The sequence below is a fragment of the Hylobates moloch genome, unplaced genomic scaffold (assembly GCF_009828535.3).
Source record: "Hylobates moloch isolate HMO894 unplaced genomic scaffold, HMol_V3 SCAFFOLD_1, whole genome shotgun sequence".
Lineage (NCBI taxonomy): Eukaryota > Metazoa > Chordata > Mammalia > Primates > Hylobatidae > Hylobates > Hylobates moloch.
In genome coordinates this window covers 207396231-207408491 of record NW_026652276.1, presented here as the reverse complement: position 1 = coordinate 207408491, position 12261 = coordinate 207396231, and the positions used below count along the sequence as shown (strand labels likewise).

At 35.6% G+C, this 12261-nt stretch overlaps 1 protein-coding gene across 1 annotated transcript in view; it reads left to right on the top strand.

Moving 5' to 3' along the window:
• GRM8 (glutamate metabotropic receptor 8) overlaps positions 1–1685 on the top strand; it is an 845421-nt gene extending 843736 nt beyond the window's left edge. Inside the window, exon 10 of the mRNA XM_032761623.2 lies at positions 1205–1685. Coding sequence (XP_032617514.1) covers positions 1205–1254 — 50 coding nt within the window. The 3' untranslated portion in view covers positions 1255–1685. The remainder of the gene's footprint in view (positions 1–1204) is intronic.
• The last annotated feature ends 10576 nt before the right edge of the window (positions 1686–12261 follow it).

The following is a 12261-nucleotide window of genomic DNA, read 5'->3' as shown; positions in this document are numbered from 1 at the left end:
TGCAGGGGCATGATCTCGGCTCACTGCAACCTCTGCCCCTCGGTTCAAGCAATTCTCCTGCCTCAGCCTCCTGAGTAATTGGGATTACAGGCATGTGCCACCATGCCCGGCTAATTTTTGTATTTTTAGTAGACTTGGGATTTCACCATGCTGGTCTAGCTTGTTTTAAACTCCTGACCTCATGATCCACCCGCCTAGGCCTCCCAAAGGGCTGGGATTACAGGTGTGAGTCTCTGCACCTGGCCACTGTAGATACTGTAAAAACTCTACACTTAGACTACACTAAATTTATTTTAAACATTTCCTTTTTCAATATATACTATTTTAGATTACTATTACTTTACTTTATAAACTTTTTATTCTTTTTAAATTTTGACTTGTTTGTAATAAAAACTTAAAACACAAACACATTGTCCAGCTATAAAAAATATTTTCTCTTTATACCCTTACTCAAGGATAGACTTTTTTCTATTTTTATTTATTCATTTTACTTTTTAAAATTTTGTGTTAAAAACTAAGACACACACACACACACCCAAACACACACTAGCCTAGGCCTTCACAGGGTCAGGATTATCAATATCACTTCCACCTCCATATCTTATTCCACTGGAAGGTCTTCAGGGGCAATAACACGCATGGAGCTGTCATCTCTCGTAATAGCAATGCCTTATTCGGGAATACCCCTGGAGGGTCTGCCTGAGGCTGTTTTACAGTTAACTTTATAATGTATAAGTAGAAGAAGTGCACTTTAAAATAATGATAAAAAGTATAGTGTAGTAAATACTTAAACCAGTAGCATAGTCGTTTGTTATCATTATCAAGTACTATGTACTGTATATAATTGTATGTGCTATGCTTTTTCATGACTGGTAGTACAGGAAATTTGTTTACACAACAAACCACAAACATGTGAATTATGTGTTGTGTTATGTGTTGTGTTGTGTTATGTGTTCACTGGGTGATAGGAATTTTTCAGCTCCATTATAATCTTATGGGACCACCTTTATATAATGCGGTCTGCTGTCAAGCTGAAATGTCATTATGCTGTGCATGACTGTGAATGGTTTAAAAATAATGAGTAACATGCTGTAAAAGCTGGATATTAATAAAAAGTTATTACAGGACTTGAATTTTAAAATCATATTAACAAAAGGATGCATTATTATATACCATTTTAATTTGTCCTCATTTATCTTAACAGCTTCCTCTACCAAGACAACATATATCAGCTACAGCAATCATTCAATCTGAAACAGGGAAATAGCACAATCTGAAGAGATGTGGTATATGATCTTAAACAATGAACACGAGACCACAAAAATTCACTCCTGGAGATCTCCGTAGACTACAATCAATCAAATCAATAGTCAGTCTTGTAAGGAACAAAAATTAGCCATGAGCCAAAAGTATCAATAAACAGGGAGTGAAGAAACCCGTTTTATACAATAAAACCAATGAGTGTCACGCTAAAGTATTGCTTACTCATGAGCAGTTAAAAAAAATCACAAAAGGAAAACTAATGTTAGCTTGTGAAAAAAAAAATGCTGTTGAAATAAATCATGTCTGATGTTATTCTTGTAAGTATTTTTCTGTGATTGTGAGAACTCCCGTTCCTGTCCCACATTGTTTAACTTGTATAAGACAGTGAGTCTGTTTCTTGTAATGGCTGACCGGATTGAAGCCCTGGGTTGTGCTAAAAATAAATGCAATGATTGATGCATGCAATTTTTATACAAATAATTTATTTCTAATAATAAAGGAATGTTTTGCAAATGTTGAGAGTTGTTTCGTTCCAGTTTTAAAGCTAGGGAAAACTCTTCTTTCTCTTTGGCACTTCTGCTGTTTTTTAGCTCCTTCTATGAAAGCCCTGATGTTCTGAGAAAATATTTCTTTGAGGAATGTGTTTTTGTACATTTGTGTGCATATGAGGAAGATTGTCTTTTATTCCTATATTAAAAGGCATTATTTGTGTAAGACTTTGTGAATATTTCAAGATTTTTGTGGTAGCTTTTCATAGTAACTGCTCCTTTTTTGAAGAATCAAGCAATAGTTTGAGGTAAATTGCTTTGAGTTAATTAACAAATGATGAATTAAACTTTACTTTGGAGAATGGAGTATGAAAATTACCATTTGAAAGTACATCAAAACGTGCCACTGAAATTCCCCATTACATTCCTAAATCAAAACTTTTGCATAATGAAATATCCTGTGGTACATAGTATTAACCTTTTCTCACCTGGGCATAAAAATCACTGAAATCAGTGAAGTAATGGGCCTTACCTAGTACATTCTTCAAAGCAGAGAATTAGCATATTTATTCCATTGGCACCACTAAAGAAGCCACAGTTCAGATAACATATCAATGCTTTCTTATTTTCCAAATGAAAACATTCATTGGTTCATGGAACAGTATCATTAAAGAGAGAGGAAAGAGGGAGCCTGTGTCATACTAGTAAACCATGCCAGAATGGATAAAAGGAGGCTGATAATGGCTTTCAAATCTGTACCATTTTTGTCATGGGCTCCTCTATGCCATACAATCCCAGACATCCATCAAGTCAGTGGGTCTTCACAATCATTTTGTTAGTGAATGTTCTCTCTGCTGAGTTAGCTTGGATGGCTCGTTGCACTCCTTACAGATATAAAGAGCTGTCTGTGCTCTGTAGCTTCAACCCAGTTACCGACAGTTACTTTATTTAATAGAGAAGGTTGAAGTAGCATAGCGCAGGTTCCTTCAACATACAGTGACATTTCCTAGATAGCAACAAAGACATATTGCCGCATATAGACGGAAATGTGTATCTATTGGCTTTTTGTTGAGTTTCTCCTAATAATAATGGTTGTTTGTAGATAATATTTAAATCAAGGAGTAAGGACATTATTTTCAAGTTTTCAGATCATCTGAATTACTGATAATGCAATCCTGTAATCAGGATCCTAAACCCACCTCTAGGTGTGCCTTTCTAGATAAGACCTAGACTAAGCAAAATAAACCCATTACTGCATATTAAGTATATTGTGCCATGTAGCTCAGTACCAATAGCCATACAAGAAGTAATTATAATTGTATTTTAATTTTTAAGTTGAAATTTTTTTTCCATTTTGGAGATTGTTTGTGGTTTATAAGTTGTTTTTTACTTCATTTTAACTAAGCATCTATATGTTTTGTTGAGAAAATTGCTTGAATTATAAAAGCCTTACATTTCACTCAGAGAGCAAAACTCAAGTATATTTTTATTTACTAATTTCATTTACTAATTGACTCTAATCAGGTTCAGTGCATGTGACAGGGTGATTATGAGAGCTAAGCTGGCTCTCAGGCCAAATGTGGGTTTTCATTATTATTGTTACTCAAAAAAAAAGTTGAAGTTTTAGGAAGAAAAATAAAATACCAAGCATAATTCATGACATTTCAAAATTCTTCTTCCTACTACCAACCTACCAACGGGTTGTTTTTCCTAAGTACTTTAACAAATAATTGATACTTGCTTGGGGTTATACAAAATCTTATTTAATTCACAATAAAGTTGAATAATAGCTCTTGTGGATTTACATATACCAGTCATCGCTTGTAACATTATCTCAGTGGGAAACATTCTGCTGATGAAACTACCACCTTTTTCAGGCAGTGGGAGGATAAACTCCCTCAGCCTCTTACAGTAGGAGCTGGAGAATTCTTCCTTCCACTGTGTTTATTTTCTCAGGGATTTTTTTGAGGGCTTGAGAGGTAGTCATATAGGGTGGGACAATGGTGGTGAGGTATCCTGTAGGAGGGATTTAGTATGTGCCAGTAGTGGATCATAAGTCCCATGCTTTAAAATGAACTGTCTGTGTACTATAGATAAGCAAATGCAAAGTTGCATGGAAAAATGCACTATTATATTCTTTAGAATTGACTAAGAAATGTCCATTTTTTTTTATTCTGGCTAAGAAATGTCATATCTAATCTCAACATGCCAGAGGGAACGCTAAAAATGTAGCCTGAGGTAATATGCAGCAAATGTCACTAGTAGACAATGAGAGATATATTAGTGTGACCTTGGACCAAATCTGACCTCAGTTTTTAAGCTATTTCTAGCTTATAATAGTTAATATTTTAAAATGTCTAAATCAATGATAGTTGATATGCCACAAACTAATCTTATTTTTAAACAAAACTACTCATAAATTTAAACTTGAGGGATGACTCTTTGAACATGAACAGGAACCTAATAACTCGATTTTTAGTGTTTATCATAAATTTTTACACAAAATGTGACATTTCAGATGAACAAGATTTTGCTTTTTTAGAAAATTAAATACCGTATTACATGAAATCTTACCAGGAATAGAAGTTTTTGTCATTTATGTTTTCTTCCCCTTTTAACACAATATATTATTTACCAATATTTCTTGACAGTGTAGAAAGAATACTAACAATTTTCTAAACTATATTAGTCAATACTGATGTTTTATTCAGTCAGCAACTGGAAGAAATCACATTCTTAAATCCTATTATGCAACCTTACCAATTTTTATCATTTCATTTTTGAGTTTCTCCTAATAAATTCCTAAAAAGAAAATTGGTTGTTTGTATTTCCATCCACCTTCTAGAATGAAATGGCCAGAAGTAACAATGAGACTGCATGCAAGAATGAGTGAGAATACCAAATATAGAATACTCTTATTGTATACAGTGATCTTTAGAAATGTTTCTTTTTGATTTTTTATTGTTCTCCTTTAATGAAGATGAAAATAGTGTAGAAAAATTTGACCACAGCTAGAAAAATAAAATATTTCTTAAGAAGAAATTATTGTCTTTGAATACTCAGAAAGTTGCAGACTGCCACTTGATAAGTGTCATATTACAGGGGTAGTGGGAGAAAACAGCACATAATTTTATTTTTTAAAAAACCTATTTTCTATGACTGTTTTATTACAGTTTTCTCTTTCAAATTTTTTTGTATTATAATCTTTAGTGGTGGTGTTACTTTTGGGCACCTTTTTAAAAAAGGACATTCAGAATATTTTTGTTTGTTGAACTCAGTCTCATCACTATAAAGTCTAATATTTTATTTTGATTTATCTGTTTTAAGAGTGACAAGGATGGACATAAACAAATTTGAACTATGAAGTGTTTTTTTCTAGTTGCCTACTGCTTAGGTGGTTATTGTAAAATTAATTTTTACAAGTAACTTGTTACAAAGTCATAAAGTAACACGCATGGATCAAGGCTTATGAAAACCCAAGAATTAACCATGTAATAACTTGGATGGGAAGAATGGGTGATGCGTTTATAGAAAACAGGAAAGACGAATGATGAATGTAATGTTTCAGGTTGTAAAGTAAGCATTATCAGGTTACTTGCCAATCAACTATGTCCCATTAGGTAAAGTCAGTAGAATATAGGTTAATTTTGAGAGCTAATAAAAAATATTAGTGTTAAAGTATAATTTTGTAAAAGTCAAAAGCAACTCTTAAAAGTAAAATGAACAAGTCAAGGATTTTTTCAACTCATTACCTAATGAGGGAACAAATAAGATCTTGAAACTAGTCCAAAGAGCATTTGAGAAGCTAGTTGTATGTATATATTATAGAATATAAATAAATATTGAGATAAATGAGAGGATTAGATACAAAACTGGTTTAATATCCTACAGTATAATAGTAAACCATAACATTTCAGGTTATATGTTCCATTGGACAGACATTATTTGCATTTCTACTGGATGAAACTGTACTAAGTAACCCCTATGCCTAGAGTTGTAAAGTAGCTTTGTTGATAGACTCAAATGAAGCCCTCTACCGAAAGAACAGCCATTCATATTTTTTGCTATTGCTAAATTTTGGATAATTTCTGTGATGAGTGATAATTTATTACTTTACTTTCCCTAACTGTAAACATTACATTGGCAACATAGGAATAATAAAGATCACAAACACACCAAAAATTACATGAAGATAAGTCAGTAATGGAGAAGCTCTGGTATGGGGCTGTTGGAATTATTCTTTCCTATCTCAAATCTTAACTGTATCTCCAATTCAGAACTGAATTGTGTAAAATGATAAGGTGAATAACTGGGAATAAAAGTGTACTTTCCTTCAGGTAACATCACTGACAGTTCTACAAATAATTTTTGAAAGTATGACTTACTCCTTTTGTCCCATACGTACTGCCATCTCTAGTGAATACTTTCTCTCCTCTTTTGTAGTATATTCCCCTAAAATGGGAAATCAGCTTTTCAAGAGTGTCCCTGAAGATGACAAACTATGGATAGTTTACTTATTTCCATGAGTTCCTTCTACTTGTCGTTGGCTCTCAACCCTGGCCCTTCCTAACAAAGCCTTCTTCAAATCCTGACAACTTCAAGGCAGGAGAAGCAAGAATGAAAGAAGCCATCTTAATCAAAGATGGGGAGAGGAAACAGGTATGATTAGTGGGGCTCTGCTTTTCCATAAACATCCTAGACTTTAATAACCTCTGTCTATCCCTTACTTCTGTCTGGCATCCTAACCTCTGCAGAGCAGGATAATGGGGAGTGTGGGACCGTGGGACTCCCTTTCCATAGGGAGCCCATTTTCTGAATAGAATCTTGGCAGCTCTGGAGCTCAATGTTCCCTTTGAAGATCTTTACTAACCTCCTGGAAGAAGAAATGAGGCAGCACAAAGCAAAGTTATAAAGTAGATGAAATGTGGCTTATTGACTTTTCTGTTTTCTGGATTTTTTTCCCCTCATGATGTTCTCCAATTTCTTTTTGCCTCTTGCCAATGTCACCCAGGTGGCCAATATCCTCAGTATACATTCTAGGTACTCAGATCCCTTTCCCAGTTTCCATCTTCTGACTCACTGTTACTTTCCTCTGTTCCAATAATTCAACCCCAATTACTTTTCTGTGTCAAACTTCCCTGCATTCTCAACACACACAGATACCATAGAGGCACATCAAAGGCCCCAGGGGAAGATAGCACAGCTGGATTTTAAGTAATAAACAATATAATTAAAATGGTTTAATCATTTATTTTGTTCAGAAAGTACTGAGTACCTGCTATGTAGCAGACATTGTGTAGGTGCTGAGAATATAACAGAAAAAAGTATTGGCTGCCATTATGGCATTTATATTTCTGTAGAAGAGATGAATAGTAAACAAGATAAATACACAAATGTACGGTATGTTAGAAAGTGATAAATGCTGAAGAAAAATCAGGGAAAATGATGGATAGGAAAATAGTTTAAGAAGTAAAATTGTGAAGTGGAGGACAGGGTTGGAAAGTTAGGTAGGATGGCTAAGAAAGATGACATTTGAGTACAGGTCTAAAAAGATGAGAGATTAATCCAGGTAGTCTCTTGGGAAAGAGAATTTCAAGCTAAGAGCATCAAGGAGACAGCCCCTGAAGCAGCAGCTTGTCTAGACAAAGCAAAGGTGAAAGAAGTTAGGGGTGAATTATAAGATCTTGTAGGGCCTGGTCAGTCATTGAAAGACCTTCACATTTCACCCTTAGTGATAGGAAATCATTACAGGATTTTGAGCAGAAAAGTAACATGATAAGTATTAATTTTAATTGAGTCTTTCTAAATTATCTGAGGTGAGATTAGCCTTAAAGAAGCCAATATCAGGAACACAGTCTTCCCTTAGAAGATTTTTGGAAAATCTAGGTTAGAAATGATCATGACTTGGACTGGGCAAAGCAGCGGAGGTAATGAGAAGTGGTCAGACTGTGGAAATTTTGAACAAAGATCTGCCATTAGGATCTGCTTTAGTTTTCATGTCGTCTTCTGGTAAATAAGCTCCCTGTCTTTCAAGTGCTTGCCTTTTTTTCCATTCATTATTTCATCCATTCAATCATTCACTTTTTCATTCTTACAATAAAACCAATGTGAAAAATCATATATTAATTATTATGTGGGGGTACAAGAAGCTTACTAACTGGGAGTGATGATAATATCTAATAATAACAATTATAATAATAATAATAGCTAAGATTATCGGGCACTTGTATATCAGACACCATGCTAAGTGCTATGGAGTAGGTCTGGCATTCACCTTATGGGCTAGGTGCTATTACTACTCCTATTTATAGATGATGAACTGGAAGCGAAAGTTGATTAGCTAACTTGCTGTAGGTCATAGCATACATAGGTGCACAGCTGGGACTGAGCTGCAGTTTCAGACAAAATGTGCCAGATGAGAACAAAATGCTGTGGGGTCCAGAATAGAGACACTCCCATTCAACTGGGAAAATTAGGTACAAGCCTGTGAAAGAAATTCCTGGAATTCTTCGATTTGGTTGTTGATATCAGTGTTTCATGAATTACAACCTGTTTCTGGGACAGTTATCAAATCTTCTTGGCTTTGGGAAATAGATTTATGTTGGGGAATACTCTTTGGGTAAATTCAAGTTAGTGACAACTTTTTATTTGACAGTTTTCATTTTTATTGATTTGTCCATAATGTGAAGTTTTTAGTTACCCATGCACATCACAAGACAAGATACAGAATGTAGGCCTTTTTCTTTACATAGTTCATGATCTGTTATGTTATATGGAAAATTTTTCAAGTAATATGAAAGAAATGAGAAAAAATGACAATACTACTTGAGGGACTTATTTACAACTTCCGTTCACAAAAGTTAACCTAGTTATATAATTTGCCTTATTTAAATTTATTCAGAAATTTATCCAAATTGTTTGTGAGTGTGCTCTTGTTATACCCCTAGGATGGCAAGCTGTGATTGTTTCTTTCATGCACAAGTAGTTTCTTGGGTAACTAGTGCATCAACTACTTCATAATACATAGCACATTATTATTATAATGTCTTCCAAACAGGAAGATCAGGGCCAAAGATTATTAAAGCTCAATGTCAAATCATTTCCCAGTATTTGAGCCAAGAACAGGACCTAACAACCCACAACACTGGGCTAACACCACCTCTCCTGGACAACATGACCCCACCATCACCGCTGCATCTTGAACATTGTTGTTACCTAATATTTACTAGACCTGCAACCTTAGTATTGGTGTTAATAGAAACTGTCTACATTCCCGAAGTCTTTTGCAATGGAAACTCTTGGCAGAGCAAAAAAGGCAGACTTGGCAGTAATCTTGCTAAATTTTTCTGGCAGGTCTAAACCTTCTAGGTCACAGGGGAGAGGTAAGGTGTTTGGATACTTAGCTGACACTCACCTTTACTGGATACGTCAACCAACTTAGCCAAAAAGGTTTCCTAGATGTTTTAAAGTTTTAACAGTGTAGGTACTATCCAGTCATCTTCACTCCCCAGCATGTATGCATCTGCACACACACACATACACACACATTCTAACATGGGTAATGATTTTTTTTTACAGAAAATATGTTTCAATCTTTTTTTTAGATTTTATTATACTTTAAGTTTTAGAGTACATGTACACAAAGTGCAGGTTTGTTACATATGTATCCATGTGCCATGTTGGTGTGCTGCACCCATTAACTCGTCATTTAGCATTAGGTATATCTCCTAATGCTGTCCCTCCCCGCTCCCCTCACCCACAACACTCCCCAGAGTGTGATGTTCCCCTTCCTGTGTCCATGTGTTCTCATTGTTCAATTCCCAACTATGAGTGAGAACATGCGGTGTTTGGTTTTTTGTCCTTGCGATACTTTGCTGAGAATGACGGTTTCCAGCTTCATCCATGTCTCTACAAAGACATAAACTCATCATATTTTATGGCTGCATAGTATTCCATGGTGTATATGTGCCACATTTTCTTAATCTGGTCTATCATTATTGGACATTTGGGTTGGTTCCAAGTCTTTGCTATTGTGAATAGTGCTGCAATAAACATAGGTGTGCATGTGTCTTTATAGCAGCATGATTTATAATCCTTTGGGTATATACCCAGTAATGGGATGGCTGGGTCAAATGGTAATTCTAGTTCTAGATCCTTGAGGAATCGCCACACTGACTTCTACAATGGTTGAACTAGTTTACAGTCCTACCAACAGTGTAAAAGTGTTCCCATTTTTCCACATCCTCTCCAGCACCTGTTGTTTCCTGACTTTTTAATGATCACCATTCTAACTGGTGCGAGATGGTATCTCATTGTGATTTTGATTTGCATTTCTCTGATGGCCAGTGATGATGAGCATTTTTTCATGTGTTTTTTGGCTGTATAAATGTCTTCTTTTAAGAAGCGTCTGTACATATCCTTTGGCCACTTTTTGATGGGGTTGTTTGTTTTTTTCTTGTAAATTTGTCTGAGTTCATTGTAGATTCTAGATATTAGCCCTTTGTCAGAGTAGGTTGCAAAAATTTTCTCCCACTCTGTAGGTTGCCTGTTCACTCCGATGGTAGTTTCTTTTGCTGTGCAGAAGCTCTTTAGTTTAATTAGATCCCATTTGTCAATTTTGGCTTTTGTTGCCATTGCTTTTGGTGTTTTAGACATGAAGTCCTTGCCCACGCCTATGTCCTGAATGGTATTGCCTAGGTTTTCTTCTAGGGTTTTTATGGTTTTATGTCTAACAGGTAAGTCTTTAATCCATCTTGAATTAATTTCTGTATAAGGTGTAAGGAAGGGATCCAGTTTCAGCTTTCTACATATGGTGAGCCAGTTTTCCCAGCACCATTTATTAAATAGGGAATCCTTTCCCCATTGCTTGTTTTTGTCAGGTTTGTCAAAGATCAGATAGTTGTAGATATGCAGTGTTATTTCTGAGGGCTCTCTTGTGTTCCATTGATCTATATTTCTGTTTTGGTACCAGTACCATGCTGTTTTGGTTACTGTAGCCTTGTAATATAGTTTGAAGTCAGGTAGCATGATGCCTCCAGCTTTGTTCTTTTGGCTTAGGATTGACTTGGTGATGCAGGCTCTTTTTTGGTTCCATATGAATTTTAAAGTAGTTCTTTCCAATTCAGTGAAGAAAGTCATTGGCAGCTTGATGGGGATGGCATTGAATCTATAAATTACCTTGGGCAGTATGGCCATTTTCACGATATTGATTCTTCCAACCCATGAGCATGGAATGTTCTTCCATTTGTTTGTATCCTCTTTTATTTCATTGAGCAGTGGTTTGTAGTTCTCCTTGAAGAGTTCCTTCACATCCCTTGTAAGTTGGATTCCTAGGTATTTTATTCTCTTTGAAGCAATTGTGAATGGGAGTTCACTCATGATTTGCCTCTCTGTTTGTCTGTTATTGGTGTACAAGAATGCTTGTGATTTTTGTACATTGATTTTGTATCCTGAGACTTTGCTGAAGTTGCTAATCAGCTTAAGGAGATTTTGGGCTGAGACAATGGGGTTTTCTAGATATACAATCATGTCATCTGCAAACAGGGACAATTTGACCTCCTCTTTTCCTAATTGAATGCCCTTTATTTCCTTCTCCTGCCTGATTGCCCTGGCCAGAACTTCCAACACTATGTTGAATAGGAGTGGTGAGAGAGGGCATCCCTGTCTTGTGCCAGTTTTCAGAGGGAATGCTTCCAGTTTTTCCCCATTCAGTATGATATTGGCTGTGTGTTTGTTATAGATAGCTCTTATTATTTTGAGATACGCCCCATGAATACCTAATTTATTGAGACGTTTTAGCATGAAGGGTTGTTGAATTTTGTCAAAGGCCTTTTCTGCACCTATTGAGATAATCATGTGGTTTTTGTCTTTGGTTCTGTTTATATGCTGGATCACATTTATTGATTTTCATATGTTGAACCAGCCTTGCATCCCAGGGATGAAGCCCACTTGATCATGGTGGATAAGCTTTGTGATGTGCTGCTGGATTCGGTTTGCCAGTATTTTATTGAGGATTTTTGCATCTATGTTCATCAGGGATATTGGTCTGAAATTCTTTTTTTGTTGTGTTTTTGCCAGGTTTTCGTATCAGGATGATGCTGGCCTCATAAAATGAGTTAGGGAGGATTCCCTCTTTTTCTATTGATTGGAATAGTTTCAGGAGGAGTGGTACCAGCTCCTCCTTGTACCTCTGGTAGAATTTGGCTGTGAATCCATCTGGTCCTGGACTTTTTTTGGTTGGTAAGCTATTAATTATTGCCTCAATTTCAGAGCCTGTTATTGGTCTATTCAGGGACTTAAGTTCTTCCTGGTTTAGTCTTGGGAGGGTGTATGTGTTGAGGAATTTATCCATTTCTTCTAGATTTTCTTTTTTTTTCATTTTCTTTTTTAAATTTTATTTGCATAGAGGTGTTTATAGTATTCTCTGATGGTAGTTTGTATTTCTGTGGGATCCGTGGTGATATCCCCTTTGTCATTTTTTGTTGCGTCTATTTGATTCTTCTCTCTTTTC